General features: G+C 39.3%; 1 protein-coding gene across 1 annotated transcript in view; it reads right to left on the bottom strand.

The window, feature by feature from the left end:
• Positions 1-18,857, bottom strand: part of MCUB (mitochondrial calcium uniporter dominant negative beta subunit) — a 108,162-nt gene that overhangs the window by 17,602 nt on the left and 71,703 nt on the right. Inside the window, exons 2-4 of the mRNA XM_025385309.1 lie at positions 6,997-7,072; positions 5,717-5,887; positions 1,730-1,834 (exon numbers count right to left, since the gene is read on the bottom strand). Of these exons, the coding sequence (XP_025241094.1) occupies positions 1,730-1,834; positions 5,717-5,887; positions 6,997-7,072 (352 nt within the window). The remainder of the gene's footprint in view (positions 1-1,729; positions 1,835-5,716; positions 5,888-6,996; positions 7,073-18,857) is intronic.

Raw genomic sequence — 18,857 nt, 5'->3', positions numbered from 1 at the left:
TGAAAACACATGAAAGAAACTTAAATGCATATCACTAAGTGAAATAAGCCAATCTGGCCTTCCTCTTCACTTTCTTCTTTACTACTGCCTCCTATCTCCTCCCTTATCACTCCCTTTTCTTCTCTTTCGTCTCTTTTCCTTTCCCCCTTCTTCTTTCCCCTCTTGCCTTTCTCCTTTTTTTCTTCCCACTCTCCCGCTTTTTTCACTCCTCTCTCCCACTGTTTAGTATTTTCCCTGTTGTATCCCCTTTCTTAAATATCCTATTTTCTCTTCCCTAGCTCTCTCATGTCCCTGGCCCTACTCCCATGTGCCCCCACCTCCGCCAAAAAGAAAGAAGTGAATCTGAAAAGGCTATACAATCGGCCCTTCTTATTTGTGGGTTCTGCATCCGTGAACTCAACCAACCATGGATTGAAAATATTTGGAAAAAAAATCCAATAAAAATTAGCAATACAACAATAACAAAAATGAATGAAAAAAGAATATAGTATAACAACCATTTACACAGCATTTACACTGTCTTAGGTATTATAAGTAATCTAGAGATTTAAAGTATATGAAGGGAGTATGTAGGTTATATGCACATATAACATTTTATATCAGGGCCTTGAGCATCCTTGAATTTTGGTAGAGTTTGGTAGAGTTTGCCTGGCCCTATTCTGTGTAATTCTTAATGTCATAGTCAGGTTCTTGAAAACTGCAACTTTAAATGAAACGACTATAAGGAAACCAATTTTACCACAGGCTAATTGATATATAAGCAGGAGTTAGGTTCTTACCGCATATTTCTGGTCATAAAAACATCACCAAACTTCTAAAGAAAGACCCAAGACACTTTTAATATTAAATATTAAAATAAATGTAAGCTATATATACATTTAAGAAAGATTAAAACAAGATAATTATTTACATTATATACATTAATGATGAATACATGTAGTTCTACATTTGTCACAATCCACAGAATGTACAACACCAAGAGTAAACCGTAATGTAAATTATGGACTTTGTGTGACAATGATGTGTTCGTGTGTTCACCAATTTTAACAAATATACCAATCTGGTGTGGGATATTGATAGTAAGGGGCGTGGGGTGAAGAGAGCATACGGGAACTCTCTGTACATTCTGCTCGATTTTGCTTTGAACCTAAAGCTGCTTTAAATAATACAATTTATTTTTTTAAAAGATTTAAGAGCCATACAACCATATATACTTGAATTCTTGATTTTCAGGTCTACTTCTCTCTTAATCCAATAATATCGGATTAAGCATTTAAGATCCTAAAGTAAAATCTTGAAAGTCTAAAAAGAGTATATGGGACTAAAAGCCCTGCTAGGCAACTGTAGGTGATCACTTATACCCCTGCTGGAAAAGCTTAAATACTGGTTTTCCAAAGGCTTCTTGGTCATCTGATAAATTTAAAAGATTCTTAACATAAACTGTGCTCCCTCTAAAAACCTCACAGCTAAAGGTAAAAGTGAAGATACCAGCCTGGGCAACATAAGGAGACTCAATCACTAAAAAATGTTAAAAAATTAACCAGGCATGGTGGTGCACGAGGGCAGTCCCAGCTACTCTGGAGGCTGAGGTGGGAGGATTGTTTGATCCCAGGAGTTTCAGGTTACAGTGAGCTATGATGACGCCACAGTACTTCAGCCTGGGCAATAGAGCAAGTGAGAATGCATCTAAAAAAAAAAATAGTAATAGCTGGATAGCTGTGTTTCTTACCTCTCTTTGGACACTGTACATCATATGCTATTTTATTAATGACAAGTTTAAAATCATTCATTAGCAAAATATCCATCAAGGTAGAAGCTGAAATCTTGCTGCCATCTGAAAGAAAAACATCATGCAAGAGTATGTCTTTGTTTTAGAACAGTAAGAAAAATTTTCCAACACACAGAAAATTACTAACCCAGGTCTGTACAATATAATAGTGGACATTTACTTTTTGGGGGGTGTCCCCAAACCCAAACCCACTTCCCATTGAGGGGAATCCTCCTTTGTTGCTCTACCTCCCATTTCCTTGGACAAAATGGAACAGGCAGGCACTCCCTCTCCCACCTTGTCAGCTGTGCTGGAATCCAGGTAATACCCTTGCTGAAACTGCATCTGCGGAGGGTCATGCAAAGGTTCAGGGGAGGTGGAAACCCTTCACAGCAAGGCCAGAGCAGTGGCGGGTGACAGTGTTGGGGGTGGGATGGAATGTAGGCAGCAGAGCCCATCAGGTGGTTCCTGGGCTAACCTGGTCTCTGCTCCTGTCTTCTCTTAGTCCTGCCCTCTTCTGAGCCTGTCTTCTGTCACTTCCAGCATGAGAGCCTGTTGACATACTTCTCTGTTTAGCCAGAGTCCATTCTGCTGCTCACAGCCAAGCTTCTTCTGACTGGCACATGCAGGCATAAGGGTGTAACTATTTAAAAGCCTGCCTTTCTCTTTTTAATTATTAGAGGTAACTGATTTGTGGTGGTTACAAATTTAGCCGCTAAATAGCACCACAAGCTATCACCGCATGGGCTCATCTCCCTTTCAAGCTTGAAGAAAATGAAGAGGCAAACTCTCAAGGAGGCGAGGACAATAATGAATGTTAATTATGCCTAAGAAATAAATTTGCATTGTATGGTTTATTTTGTGGAGGGGGAGAGAGGCAGGAGAGATTCTAAAAGTAATTTCAAATATCCTAGGAGTATTTCAGGAAAAAAAAAAAGGCTTGAAAAAATTTAACCACAATGTGCTTTGCACAGCTTCTCATAGAGCCTAGTTTTTGTTATATTTTAGAACCAAACTTTAATGTAATCCAGGTGTTAAGAAAGCAAACTCACTGAACAATAAGCAAAAAACTGGTGCTGGGTAGAGGTTTCTTTTTCTGTCATTTTCTCTTCAGAATAGTTCACATATAATTACATGAAATTAGGTCCAGGAAAATGCTGGATGTGTATTTTCAAATCCTGGCCTGGCATTCATTTGGTTACATTCAACCAGAGCTATTTTAGCTGCATTAATATGTGTGATGACAGGACTAACACTAGTAACATTCCGAGGAAACTGGCTGCTGCCTCCTGTCTGCCTCCCTGTAGTTCTTTTGTTCTAGAAGACTGCAAATCAAGTCTGCACCTGCGTCTGTTCCTAGAATTTGGCTGTTTGGTTGCTGTTCATCAGTTGCAGTGAGATCATTTTCCAAAAAATTGCCAAATAATTCAACCCACACAATGGGCAAAACTTGACAAGCTTAGAACACTCTTTTCAAGCCCAAATTAAATGCAGGCAAATTCCACCCACGGAGTCTCTTAAAGAAAAAAAAAAAAATCCGCAACACACCAATCGCTTTATCTTTCCAAGTGTCATTTAAAAATTTACATGTAAATGACTTTAAACCAGCTACTTAAAATCTTACTATAAAAAGACATCCACTGAATATGATTTCTCAGTTGAAATACTACATTATCCTTTATACAAAGGTATGAATAGCAAAAGACTGACGTGAAACATTTTTAAGCACTAGTGACACAGTGTTAAATTTTTCATGTGTTCTTGGGTATCAATTTAAACCCCCATAGGATGTTTGCACTCAGTCCAAAGAGTCCCTTTCCTCTAAGACTTCTATTCTCTTTGTGCTGTTTCAAAGCTACTAACCTTATTTTTAGAAATAAGCAGGGTAAACATCTATTTTACCCTTGTTTTATCTCTCATTTAATTCACTTCAATACTAATTGAGCACTTACCACTAGGCAAGCGCTGCTCAGTGCAACCCCTTCTGACTTCCAGGTTTGCATCTGCCTGCCCCTAGAAGCTCAGAGAGGTGGGCCCTGCTCCTGTGGAAAACGCCCATGGACATTCCAGCGTTCCTGTGCCTAGGGGGATGTCTGTCTAGTTCAAGGATGAAATATTAGGAAGCCCATTGTGCCATAGGGCTAAAACCTTATTCTCTGATCCAGGTTTTAGCAGGAAGACAGCACCCTTTCCAGCTAAATCTATAGTCCTAACAACAACCTACAATAAGCCTTTCCTGATCTGCCTTTCCCCACCTCTCAGAACTCCTCCTTTCTCCCAGCTCCTGCTTTTGCGGCCACTGTCTAGTAGGCTTCCACCTCAATGCAGTCTCACTGTTACCCAGGCTGGAGTGCAGTGGTGCCATCTCGGACCACTGCAACCTCTGCCTCCTGAGTGTAGCTGGGATTACAGGTACGCAACACAATACCTGGCTAATTTTTGTATTGTTAGCAGAGAAGGGGTTTTGCTATGTTGGCCAGGCTAGTTTCAAACCCCTGACCTCAGGTGATCCACCCACCTCGGCCTCCCAAAGTGCTGGGATTACAGGCGTGAGCCACTGCGTGCGGCCCAGAGCTCTCCTCCCTCTACATGACTTCCTCCCTCATTTCCCCCAGGTCTTTGTGCAAATGTAATCTTATCAAGCCCACTCCTGCCCACACACATCTTCCACACTCTGCTTTATTTTTCTTCATAACATTTATTACTTAACATAATACATAATTTATCTTGTTTTTTTCTCCTCCTAAATATAAGTTCCATAAGGGCAGGAGTTTTTATGCCTTTTGTTCTTTGCACTACCTCTCGCATACAGAACAGTGCCTGACATATATTAGGTGCTCAATAAATATTTGTTGAATGAATCAATTAATCTCCATTTTCCAACTTCTCTATCTATCCTTTAATTAATTTGGAACTTGGATAGGGAAAAAGTATGTTTATTTCCCTTTCAAAACTGCAGTGGTAATCGTGAACTTAAATAACTTTATTCTAAGTATTTAATATCATAATAAAATAATGCAAATTAATTTATCTACATTTGCAGCTGCTATAGTGGGATAGGGTAAATAATTCTTTATTCTATTTAGAAGCAGTTGGTCTAAGACCATTTTAGACTATGAGAACATAAAAGCTGTATTCTACAGTTTAAATGTCTAAATGATGACATACTTCTGGGTTTTTTAAAAATGTATATTCTTCCTAAGAACTAATTCTGCCAAAAAATATACTAGACTGTAATTGCTTTATAACAGTGGTGAATACATGTTTTGTGTACTTTAATTATTCACTGGCTTATTTTAATAATTAAAACTGTCTTTGTTTTCTAATTATTCAAATTTTGCTGAGAATTACACACTAATGCCTGTGCCACTAAGATTTTCTCATAAAAAACCTTTAAGGCTACGTTTATAAAATAAGTAACTGAAATTTATATTAAATTTATTCCGTTAATTTTTCATTCAATGAAGTTAAAACATTTTTTTTTTTTTTTCTTGGGATGGAGTTTCGCTCTTGCTGCCCAGGCTGGAGTGCAGTGGTGCGATCACAGCTCATTGCAACTTCTGCCTCCTGGGTTCAAGCGATTCTCCTGCCTCAGCCTCTCAAGTAGCTGAGATTACAGGTATGCACCACCACTGGTGGCTAATTTTGTATTTTTAGTAGAGACAGGGTTTCTCCATGTTGGTTAGCCTGGTCTCAAACTCCTGACCTCAGGTGATCCGCCTGACTCGGCTTCCCAAAAGTGCTGGGATTACAGGCATGAGCCACCACGCCAGGCCAAAACAGTTTTTTAAATAGTGTTGATGCATAAAAATGAAAGAATAAAGACCAACCATTTATTATCTAATGAATTAAACTATGTACTTCCTTCTAGAAAAGTAAAGAACCAAACAAGAGTTCAGGAGAGACAGAAACCCTGGGACAAAACTGTAAAATTATATACATATCTACCTGCTGTGAAGATGGCTGCAGTTTTGATGCCCTTATCTTCATTTTGTAGGTCCTGAAGGAATGAACCAACTGTTGACAACATTGGTTTGACTACAAATTGACAACGTTCTTTTCTAGATGGCAAGGTAAGTGTTACCAAGGGAAGGCCATGTCTATAATTAACTGTTATTTCTGTTAAGGAAAAAAAGAAAAAATAAATGAGTAAAATTTACTTAAAAAAAAAAACATAAATGCAAGAATTCTAGAAGGAATGCTCAAACATGAAATTCACACACCTCTGAAGTCCTATAAAAATTTGTATTGCTCCAATAATGCCTTCATTATACTACAGTTTACATATTCCCTACCATTCTATAACATTTTAGTGTAGCATGTACCACACTATTATCTCTTAAAGTCTTCCCAGGTGGCCGGCATGGTGCCTCATGCCTGTAATCCCAGCACTTTGGGAGGCTCAGATGAGTGGACTGCCTCAGCCCAGAAGTTTGAGAGTTGTCTGGGCAACATGGCAAAACCCCATCTCTATAAAATATACAAAAATTAGTCTGGTATGGTGGTGTACGCCTGTAGTTGCAGTTACTTAAGAGGCTGAGCTGGGACGATGGCTTCAGCCTGGGAAGCAGAAGTTGCAGTGAGCCAAGATCATGCCACTGCACTCCGGCCTGAGTGACAGAGCTAGACCCTGATTAAATGAAAAAGAGAAAGAAAAAAAGTCTTCCCAGGTAAACACTTAAGTTCTACTTTTTTGGAGAACAGAAACTATTTCTTTTTTTTTTTTTCTTTTTGAGACAGGGTCTCTCACTCTGTTGCCCAAACTGGAGTAGCACAATCATGGCTCACACAGCCTCTACCTCCTGGGCTCAAGCAATCTTCCCACCTCAGCCTCTTGGGTAGCTGGGACTATAGGCATGTGCCACCACGCCTGGCTAATTTTTGTATTTTTTGTAGAGATGGGGTTTTGCCTTGTTGGCCAGGCTGGTCCCAAACTCCTGAGTTGAAGGGATGTGCCTGCCTTGGCTTCCCAAAGTGCTGGGATTACAGGCCACCATGCCCACCCAACTATTTCTTATCATCTCTAACTCCTCTGATTGCTGAGGTGGGAATTTGACAAAAGACAGCAGCTCTATTATGGGAGCACAAAAAGGTGGAAGTGAACCCAATCAGGGTGGGGTGGGATGGGGATAGTGTAAGAAAAGTCTATTCTGCTCAAAACTAGCAGCTCTTTATTTGGAAGAAAGGGAAACAATTAACATATGAATCAAATAAATAAGAAAGCTTACCATCAGGTGGCACCACGGTACTGTAATGGTGAGACTGGTAGTAGTTCACATTTCCACACAGCTTCACATACAAAACCTACAAGAAGGAAAGATTAATTTGTTTTTTTATAAAAAGAGTGGGAAAGATGAAATAAGTGTCTTTATTTTACCATAAGATTCTTTTTAGTACTATATGAAAAGCACAATGAAAAACTCAACTTGTCATGCATCCCCAGGGTGAGCCCTTGGCAAGCTCCCTGAACCTTCCTGGCTGTATGCCTGCCTGCTACTGTGTATGCTATAGCAGTAGCACACTAGGAAGGGATCCCCAAATTGGGGTATGAGGTCACCTGAAAATCCTAGAGTTCTGTGAGAATTTTTACTTTCAGTACTTCCTTTCAGGTAATAATCTAAAACAAATGGATGTAGCTAGTCTAGATACATGCTTCTCAATATGCGGTCCCCAGACCAGAAGCATCTTGCGGCTAATTAATAATGTAGAATCAGGCCGGGCACGGTGGCTCAGGCATGTAATTCCAGGACTTTGGGAGGCCAAGGCAGGCGAATCACCTGAGGTCGGGAGTTCGAGACCAGCCTGACCAACATGGAGAAACCCCATCTCCACTAAAAATACAAAATTAGCTGAGCTTGGTGGAGCATGCCTGTAATCCCAGCTACTCGCAAGGCTGAGGCAGGAAAATCGCTTGAACCTGGGAGGCGGAGGATGTGGTAAGCCAAGATCCCGTCATTGCACTCCAGCTTGGGCAACAAGAACAAAACTCTATCTTAAAAAAAAAAAAAATGCAGAATCACAGATTCAGACCAGACTTACTGAATTCCAGTCTGCATTTTAACAAGATCCTCAGGTGATTCACATGTACATTAGAGTCTGAAAAACACTGCTCTAGATCTGTGCTGTCCAATATGGTAGACACTTGTTAAATGTGGTTATTTAAATTAGTTAAAATTATGTACAGGCGGGACACGATGGCTCTTGCCTATAATCCTAGAACTTTGGGAGGCTGAAGCAGGAGGATTGCTTGAGCTCAGGAGTTCAAGACCAGCCTGGCCGACATAGTGAGACCCTATCTCCTATAAACAGCAACCACAAAAAAATTATGTACACAAACATTCAGAACCTCAGTCACCTTTGCCACATTTCAAGTGCTCAAAAGCTCCCTATGCCTACTGACTATCTCACTAAAAAGCAAAAGCGCAGGAATAGAATATTTCTATCATCACAGAAAGTTCTATTGGACAGCAGTGCTGAGTCTACAACATCTAAATGGCCACCTCACCATGGAACGTGTTTTGTGGGCTTGCACTGGTGTTTGTGTTTACACAATTGCATTGGTGCTTAATGAAGACCTAATAATATCATGGTGCAGCGTGTGAACAAAGATATTGTGGGAGTAGAAAGAATAGGCATTGGGGAATTGGTTCATAGGCATTTGGAACTCAAAAGGACTTGCACCAGAGAAATTAGTACCAAAGTCACAACGTGGTGGCTGTATCATACTGATCCAGATTTTTTAATGCATCACCTTACAGTAGTTTATTTTTTTTTTTTTTTTTTTTTTTTTTTTTTTTTTTGAGACGGAGTCTCGCGCTGTGTCACCCAGGCTGGAGTGCAGTGGCGCGATCTCGGCTCACTGCAAGCTCCGCCTCCCAGGTTCAGGCCATTCTCCTGCCTCAGCCTCCGAGTAGCTGGGACTACAGGCGCCCGCCACCACGCCCGGCTAGTTTTTTGTATTTTTAGTAGAGACGGGGTTTCACCATGTTAGCCAGGATGGTCTCGATCTCCTGACCTCGTGATCCGCCCGCCTCGGCCTCCCAAAGTGCTGGGATTACAGGCTTGAGCCACCGCGCCCGGCCTTACAGTAGTTTATTAACAATAAGTTTGCCAGTAATTGTGCAAAGAATAATTCTTTTATAAACTGCATTTTTAAATTTTTCAGGATTTGAGGGTACATTATTAAAATAATAAATCAGTGGTTAAAAGTGTGTTCACTGTTTCAAAAAATAAAGATGCCACTGACCCAAATGAGGCTCCATTATGCTCAAAATTAAAAGAATCTCATCAATAAGTGAAACAAAACATTCAAATACATATTTTAGTATTAAACACAACATAGGCAATAAATGTCAACACAACATCATCTTTTACATTAAGACTAGTACCTCAGAATGTGACTATACTTTAAAGAGGTTATTAAGTTAAAATGAGATCATTAGTGTCGGCCCCAATCCGACATAACTGGTGTCTTTACAAGAAGAGGTGATTTGAACAGACATGCACACCCAGAGGAAAGACTGTGTGAGGACACAGGGAGAAGACAACCATGTACAAAACAGCCATGTACAAGCCAAGGAGAAGGTTTCAGAAGAAAACAACTGAGCCAACACCTTGAACTTTAAGTTCTGGCCTACAGAAGGGTGGTGAGGAGGGTTTATCAACAGTGGAGGGCAATTAGTGTGGGTATCATAATCCAAATGGGATGAAAAGGGCCTCTGCATGGGAAACAGGCTGAAAAAAAAAGTTGGAGCCCAACTGGGGTAAGAAAGCCATCTCTGCAGGGGAAGGAGTGGTAGTGGATATGAGAGACTGTCACATGCAGAAGAAAAAAAATATATCAAGAATAATGGGGCCGGGCGCGGTGGCTCAAGCCTGTAATCCCAGCACTTTGGGAGGCCGAGGCGGGTGGATCACGAGGTCAGGAGATCGAGACTATCCTGGCTAACATGGTGAAACCCCGTCTCTACTAAAAATACAAAAAACTAGCCGGGCGTGGTGGCGGGCGCCTGTAGTCTCAGCTACTTGGGAGGCTGAGGCGGGAGAATCGCGTGAACCTGGGAGGCGGAGCTTGCAGTGAGCCGAGATCACGCCACTGCATTCCAGCCTGGGAGCACAGCGAGACTCCGTCTCAAAAAAAAAAAAAAAAAAAAAAAAAGAATAATGGAAGCCAGATTTATCCTTTCCAAGCATGGAACTACAATTATGGAAAGGGACTAGAATAAACCCTGTAGTGTTAGATTGGAGCTGGAAGTACTGGTGTGAATTCATGGTTTTTAATATGTAAAATTATAAAGAAATATAATTAAATAAAATTAAATATAAAAATTTTAAAAGATGCAGATGTTTAATGTACGTGTGTATATAAGTATAGAAATGTAAATTTTACATATTTATGTTTTTATACTGACATATATATGTATACATATATTCTCTCTTTCTGAGAGAGCCTATGAGCAGTGACACTCCTAATAATAAACATCTAGCATCTAGATCTTGGCACCAAATACTATGCTTACCTAAGAGGAACCAAGGCTCCTTGGAGAAATGGCTAATTCTAGGGCTGGGCATGGATAAGGACAAAATGAACCTAGAGCATCTCGCCGTACTAGAAAGCAAGGAAGTACTCAATGGATGATGGGAGACTTATCAAAAAAACCCAGAAGGCAGGTCGAAGGGCATCCCTATGGTCAAATCTGGAACAATTTTTAGCATTAAATAATGATAGTAATAAATTATAATCCATTGAAGAAGATAGGAAACCATGAGTGTATTCTGACATAATTAAGTGAATAAATTTAAAGTTTAATAAGGAATGAGAATGCCTTCGCACAAAAGCATCAATCCAAAGGAAAAATAATAACTTCAAAGGGAAGAAGCCTGGCAGATACCATCTTAAATGATCAAAAGTAATATTGTCAGTAATGGGGCAAGTTGAAATCATGCAATGAGAATACATGGGACATTTTTGATATATTTCCAACAAAGATGCTATATAATCCAAAGCAAATCACAAGGAAATACCAGACAAACCCAGAGGCATTCTACAAAATAACTGTAATCTTTAAAAGAGTCAAATCATGAATGTCAAAGAATGTTGTACTGATCCAGAGTGGAGGAGACATGACAACTAAATTAAACTGTGATTCTGAACTTCTGCCAATAAAGAACATTATTGGAAAAATTGGCAAGATTTTAATGAGGTCTAAAAATTAGATGGTGGTAATGTATTAACATTAATTTTCTGATTTTGATGGTTGTTTGTTGTTAAGTTGGAGAATGTTCTTATGTTTCAGGGAAACTGGCATCAGATTCGCAATGTATTCTCAAATAGTTCACAAACAAAATAGTCTTCCTACTGTGGCCACAACTTTCTGTATGTTTGAGACTGTTTCAAAATCATACAATTCTGAGAGACTGGTAGGCCAGAGTAAAAAAATTAATAATTCAAAAACAATAGGTTTAGAAAAACATCAAAATTACCATGTACAGAGATAAGTGATTAATAACAAAGGGTCAAATATTAAACCTTTTTTGCATGCCAGTAGGAAACTATGGTTACTTGGGAAATTGAAAATAAAAAATTTTTTTAAAGCAAAGAAACTCCTGTACAAGTTTTTATTTAGAAACCCCAAGAATATTGACAATCCTCAGACATGTTAGTAAAGCTTAAAAGAGAAACTGCCATACCCTGCAACAACCCTTTTTAGAGGGTTATTATTAAAATTCTGAGAATCTTACACAAACCCATCACACATGCAGAGCTCAATTTCAAGAATGACTCACCAAAACTCAGGTCTTCATTTTAGTTTACACCTCACCTCAAACCCATCTTGGGAAGCCTACCATTTTGTATCAAGGGGGATTTAATGGTTTTGAACAAACAAATGGTATGAACCAAATCTGTTGCTTTTTCATTTAATCCAGTTAGCTGGGCTGCCCCTCTATACCACACCTGGGTTCAGATTCCCCAAATCAGGCCCCTGGCTTCTCAAATCTAAGGATTCTCAGGATGAATCCTTAGATTTAAGAAGTATGAGTCCTAGCGGGACACAGTGGCTCATGTGTGTAATCACAACACTTTGGAAGGCTGAGGTGGGAAGATTACTTGAGCCCAGGGGTTCAAGACTAGCCTGGGCAACAAGATGAAACCGTATTTCTATTTTTATTTTAAAAAATCATAATAAATAAATGAGTCCAAAGCAGGAAAAATGAAATTAACTCTGTCCCTGACACAATGTGATGAAACTGCAGAACCCCAGAAACAAAAAATTCTTACAACACCTGAAAAAAAAGAGGTTGCCTACAAAGGAAAACAATTAAATTTACATAAGGTGAATTAATAGAGATTAGAGGCAAAGGAATATCTTCAAAGTTCTGAGAGGAAATAACAACCAACGTTGAATTCTATAGCCAGATAAGCTACCATTTTGAACAAAACTGAGACTGAGAGACTAAAACACATTTACTGAAAGCATTTTGTAGGAAAAAGGAAATCAAAGAAAGCTTACACACCACAGGATGTAAAATTAAATGAAGAGAGAAACAAAGTGTGTACTTCCAAACCAATAGAGATAAAAGAGTATAAAAAAAATTTAGCCAAATTATGAGAAGACAAGAAAGGAGAAAGAAAATGAGCAAAGGAAAATCAGAATGAACAGAATGCACAGAGTAAGGTGGTACACAGATATCCACATTTGTCTGAAATCACAATAAATGTAAACAGATTAAACTCTCAGAAGGACAGAAGTTGTTGGATTTATAACACAGACTGGAGTTTAACTACTCATAGGCTTTCATTGAAGGCACTACTATAAACTGTAGTGAACAAAATGTAACAGGAACAAGGAATAAGAATGCATGAGAAATTCTGAACAAGGAAATTGGTAAAATATATGCATAAAATATATGCATATGTGTCACTTATTATCAGTGTGAGAAGATTGAATAAGATACCACATGTAAAATGAATAGAAATGTAAAATGAATAAAATGAATAGAAACTCCATCATTTTAAATGTTGTTTTCTGTGTCACTTAATATAGAGTACTTTTGCACTCCACAGAAACAAGAAATTCTTGTGTGAGGCAAGAAAAATGGTGCTTTTGGGGTTAGGCTGCTTTGTACACTCCTCAGCTACATAGTTGTTTTGCTTTGAAGCTTGTCTTTGGGTTCATTAGTTCTACATCCTGTGGTGCATCATGATCTTTTGTAGAACCTCACACTGAGCTTCAAGCTTCAATGATTTTTTTTTTTTTTTTTTTGTTTCTTTTTTAAAAAAAAAAAAAAAAAAAAAAAAATCAAACTGCTATATAGGAGCTCTCCTTTGATGAACTCTTACTTGCCTCTAGATCTATGTATCTCCCTAACAAAAACTGCATTTTGTAGCACAGACTAGGCAGTTATCTTAATTAATATTTCGGTCTCAGGTACTACATGAATCATCACTGTGAAAATAAATTTTTTCTTCTGGTTTGGATAGTCCAAGAAGAGTAGTTAATCCACAACATGACTGAAACAGAACAGAAACAGGATACGAATGGCATTTGGCTAATACAGAACAGAAACAGAAGTAATACACACAATATTTGGCTAGTAGCCAACAATAACTTCCACCTACTGTAACTTCTCAACCAGCTCCCTCTCAGCTAGGCTGCATTTACATTCCTTCTAAGAACTACGCATTTAAGTCAGTCATCCCTTCACAACTAATCTCAGCAGGACGTCTGAAATTATATTCTTGTATACAAGTATTTTCCTCTTTCTCTCTCTCCTTCCTTCCATTCCTTTTGACAGGACACTGGTTTTGAAAGCAGATAATGAAGGACTACAACCCAGAGAAAAGATGTTAGACTAATTTTCCTGTCCTACTGTGGTCTGTTAGAAAAAAGATGGAAATATTTGGGTATATTGCCTTAAAAATACATTATTTATAATTAATAAACTTTTTCAACATCATTATGTGAATGCAGTTTCTTAAGATCTGTTTGTAATGGAAATACCTAGTACTTTTTCCTCTAGTTCAGATCCCTTATGCCTGGAAGCCTTGTTTTACATGGTTTTCAATAGTGTGAAGCTGGTTTTAACAGCTACTATTTCCATCTGCCCAACACCTCTTCCTTACGCTGTCCCAACAGGTGCGGACACACAATTATGTGGGCCAGGTGCAGTTCTACATCCCTTTTACCATAAGGTGATGGTTCAGTGGCACATTTAAAAGGGTGGGGGCTCCTAACTATTAATACTAGACTGTGGTCACTTATTATCGGTGTGACCTTAGATTACTTAATCTCTATGTGGTCCCTGCATTTCAGTATTCTAGCAATTAAAATATAGTAAATAAACTGCACATGAATGTTTATAATGGCTTTGTTTATAATTGCCAAAACTTGGAAGCAGGCAATATGTTCTTCTTAGTAGGCGAATGAATAAATAAACAATGGTACATCTAAATAATGGAATATTATTCAGCACTAAAACGAAATGAGTTATCAAGCCATGAAAAGTCACGGAGGAACCTTAAATGCATATTACTAAGTGAAAGAAGCCAATCTGAAAAGAATCAGACTGTGTGATTCCGACTACATGACATTTTGCAGAAGGCAGAACTGTGGAGACAGTGAAAGGATTGGTGGTTGCCAGGGGTTATGGGAAACACAGGGATGAATAGAGCACAGAGGATTTTTAGGGCAGTGAAACTCTCTTGTATGACACTATAATGTAGACACGTCACTATATATTTGTCCAACTCCGTAGAATGTACAACACCAAGAGTGAATCCTAATGTGAACTATGGACTTTGGGGGATAATGGCGTACCAGTGAAGGTTTATAGGTTGTAATAAATGTACCACTCTGGTGCAAAATATTGATAACACCAGAGGTTAAGGAAGTGGAGGTAGACAGACAGTATATGGAAACTCTTAAGAGCTTTCTGCGTGGTTTTGCTATGAAATTAAAACTGCTGTAAAAAATGGTCTATTAAAAAACAGTGGGGAGGGGTGCTCGCTTTGCCCCACATGCTGTTATTTGCCAGCTCTTGTTCTATAGTTACTTCTTCTATCAATGCCAAGGTTTTGTGTTTTTTTTTATAAATTGATACATAAATACATTTTAATGAAAAAATATGAGAAACAGTAGTGTTTGACTCATAGTTGCTGAGAGGATTAAATAAGATACCACATGTAAAACACTTAGATATACAGAGAGGGAGAGAACATTCCGGACAGAACACCATGTGCTGTGTCCCTGAGGTCTAAGAAACTTGTCATGTTTTAGGAATTGAGGGAGGACCAGTAGGACCAGAGTAAGGTAAGTAAGAAGAGAGGGGAGATGAGATGAGACTGGTATGAGAAGTAGTGTCTAAGTCATGCAGCATCTCATTGGCCACAAGCTTTTATTTTGTTAAAGTGTAATAAGGATTCATTGAAAGGTTTTAAGTAGAAGAATGGAGTGATTCTATTTACATTTTAAAATCACTTTTGCTGCTTTAAAAAGGGCAGCCTAGAGGGCAAGGGTGGAAACCAGTTTAGAAGTTGGCACAATAGATGATGGTGACCTGGCCCAGAGCACTAACAATAAAAATGGAGAGAAGCAGATAAAAGTATGCAGGTAAAACCGATAGCTTAGTGGAGTCAAGAACAACTCCTGGGTATGACTTCAGCAACTATGGAGATGGTGAGTCAGTTACTGCATGGGGAAGAGGGGACCAGAGGAAGCCGTTTCATGGGAAAATCAAGAGTTTTGTTCTAGATCAATTTAGTTTCCCATGTCTGTGATTACGTAAGGGTAGATGTTAGTCAAGTATCTGGATATTCTACTCTGGACCTCAGGAAAGGTCTGAGCTAGAAAGCTGAGGGGCTGGAGACAGAAACCAGGTGGTGGTATGCTGAAGAGCGAGTGGGAAGTGATTATGAGAAGACAGCTACTCTAGATAAACGGAAAAGTTCAGCTAAGGGGAGCACATGAATAGGGCAGTAGCTGGAAGGCTATGTTGTTATTGGAGGGTTTGGGACAAGCTGAGAGACATCAGAGTATATTTGCATGCTGATGTATGTACTTGTATAGCATGGGAGGTAGTGAGAGAGTGACAACTGAAGGAGTAAAGGAAAAACATCTGTGTGTTTGAGAAAGCCTGAGGGACACAAGATGGAAAGCATCTGAGCGGGGGGACTGGCCTTTGGGGAGGAAGACCACTGTACTGCAGGAGGAAAGGGAGAGATGATAGGTACAGATCGAGTCTACAGATTTTATGGTGGGAAGATGATAGCGGTAAGAGCATGCACAGTGGGTACACTGAGTAGGGCTCTCTATGCAGTGAGTAGAGAAAGTGTAAAAGCAAGGAAGCATGCAACAGCATGCCACTTTCAAGAAACTGTGATGGGTTCAGAATGTCTGAAATAGAGGGTTGGGAGGTGGGTGGTGCTGCAGATGATAAGGTGAGGCTGGAGAAGAGGATATGAATCAACTCGTGGGAAGTTCTTTTTGTTTTTTGTTTTGTTTTTTCTTTTTTAATGTTTCTCTTTGCGATAGAGGTCTTTACATCTAGAAGTAGTTTGACTTTACTTGATTTTAGAAGATAGGAATAGATTTAGATCTGGAATGAGTTGGTGGGGGAAGCCAGTTAGGAAACTGTTAAGATAATCTAGGGAAAATGGTAAGAATCTGAAGTAGGGCAGTGGTGATGGAAGGGAGAGGATAGGATGAATCTGAGAGGTCTGTATGAAGTACAACCAGTGGGTCTTAGTGACAGTTCAGTTGTAACTACTGGTACAACCTCTACCAGTTGATTTTAAGGAATATTAATTTAGGACAACTCTTAGCCTTCCAGTTCTAGTGACTGGTAATGGAACCAGTTTATCAAGAAAAAGAATAAAGGAGAGAATCGGGTCTACAGAGGAATAAGAAAGAGCTCAGTTAAAAAAAATGCTGAGTTTGAGGTACCTGGGGACCATCCCAGCGAAGTTAGACATGTGCGGGAGTGAGTATCAAGAGGGAGGCTTGTTGCTCCAGGAATGCCGAAGTGTGTATTATTGTTTGATTCCAAACCTTATAAAGATTTGCTTGTTTGGGTTCAGACTACTTCTAACCTGGGATTATGTTGAGAAAAACAACATGAAAAAAAATTCCCCAAACAAGTTTGATAAAACATTATCAGGATCCTAAAGCTATTCATACTTTATATCATTCCACAATTTATCCTAAAGAAATAAAAATGCAAACAAAGATTTATGTGTAAAGGTGTTCAGAAGCCATTTAGATGTAATGGTGAAAAACTGCATACAATGCACAGAAAATAAACTGCAAAGTATACATCAATGTTAACTTTAATAATTTAGATGATAGCATGATTGGTGATTTACTGTCTCCTTTTTGCATGCCTGTGATTTGCACATTTTCTAAAATGAGAATGTGTTCCTTTCTAATGAGGAAAAATGAAGTTGGAAATAGTATATAAAATGGAAATGACCAACCATAGGTAAATAGTAAATTCTCTTAGATCCATAGGACAAGATGTGATAGAGCTATTTAAATTATTTTGTTTATGAGAAGTTTCGTATGAGGTGGGTAAATGTTTAGAAAATGTTAGCAATCAGCTTTTAGTTGACTATGACAATGTGAGCATATCTATCTATAGACAGACCGGCATAAAAAGTCAGGAGTTAGTGGGATTGTAGCTGCTTGTTTTTTGTCTTCTCTTATTTTCCACCAAGTTTTTCACAATGACTTTTATTACATTTATTTCCTTCATATTTTTAGTTTTGTTTTATATAGTTTTTTCTCCTTTTACTACTTTCCTTGAAAAAGTATGTTCCATTTATTTTTCTACCACTTTAGAAAATATACACATACTATACTAACTAAACTATACTAACACACACACATATTTAACTATAACTTTTCTAACAAAGCCTCGATTTATCTTTGCCCCTCTACTGAACATGACAAAGACCTTCACATTTTCTAAGAATCTGCTGAATATACTTAATTATTTTTTAATCGGGCAGCCTCCGAACCACAGTAGGTTCAGAGAGGCTCCCCCAAATCTTGTGTAACATTTTTTCACTCATTTTAACACAAATTTGTTTAAAATATCTTATGGCGAATAGTTTATTTTCCAACATGTTTTACAGCTTTATGTTTTATGTTTCCTAGGGCTGCCATAACAATGTTCTACAGACTGGATGGCTTAAAAACAAGCATCCGTTCTTTATAAAATAAATCTGGGCCAGGCGCGGTGGCTCATGCCTGTAATCCCAGCACTTTGGGAGGCTGAGGTGGGCAGATAAACTGAGGTCAGGAGTTTGAGACCACCTGGCCAACATGGTGAAATCCCATCTCTACTAAAAATACAAAATTAGATGGGCATGGTGGTGCATGCCTGTAATCCCAGCTACTCAGGAGGCTGGGGCAGGAGAATCACATGAACATGGGAGGTGGAGGTTGCAGTGAGCCGAGATTGCATCATTGCACTCCAGGCTGGGCGACAAGAGTGAAACTCCATCTCAAAAATATAAATAAAAAAAAATAAAAAAGTAAAATAAAGCTGGGCGCGGTGGCTCATTCCTGTAATCCCAGCACTTTGGGAGACTGAGACGGGTGGATCACTTGAGGTCTGGAGTTCGAGACCAGCCTGGCTAATGTGGTGAAACCCCATCCCTACTGAAAATACAAAAATTAGCTGGGTGTGATAGTGCGCATCTGTAATCCCAGCTACTCAGGAGGCTGAGGCAGAAGAATTGCTTGAACCTGGGAGGTGGAATTTGCCGTGAGTGGAGATTGCGCCATTCTACTCCAGCCTGGGCGACAGAGGGAGAATCCGTCTCAAAAATAAAATAGGCCGGGCGCGGTGGCTCACGCCTGTAATCCCAGCACTTTGGGAGGCCGAGGCGGGCGGATCACAAGGTCAGGAGATCGAGACCACGGTGAAACCCCGTCTCTACTAAAAATACAAAAAATTAGCCGGGCGCGGTTGTGGCCGCCTGTAGTCCCAGCTACTCGGGAGGCTGAGGCAGGAGAATGGCGTGAACCCGGGAGGCGGAGCTTGCAGTGAGCCGAGATCGCGCCACTGCACTCCAGCCTGGGCGACA

The sequence above is a fragment of the Theropithecus gelada genome, chromosome 5, assembly GCF_003255815.1.
Source record: "Theropithecus gelada isolate Dixy chromosome 5, Tgel_1.0, whole genome shotgun sequence".
Classification (NCBI taxonomy): Eukaryota; Metazoa; Chordata; class Mammalia; order Primates; family Cercopithecidae; genus Theropithecus; species Theropithecus gelada.
Note: the sequence above shows the minus strand (reverse complement) of the source record. Positions and strands in the feature narration are given on the sequence as shown.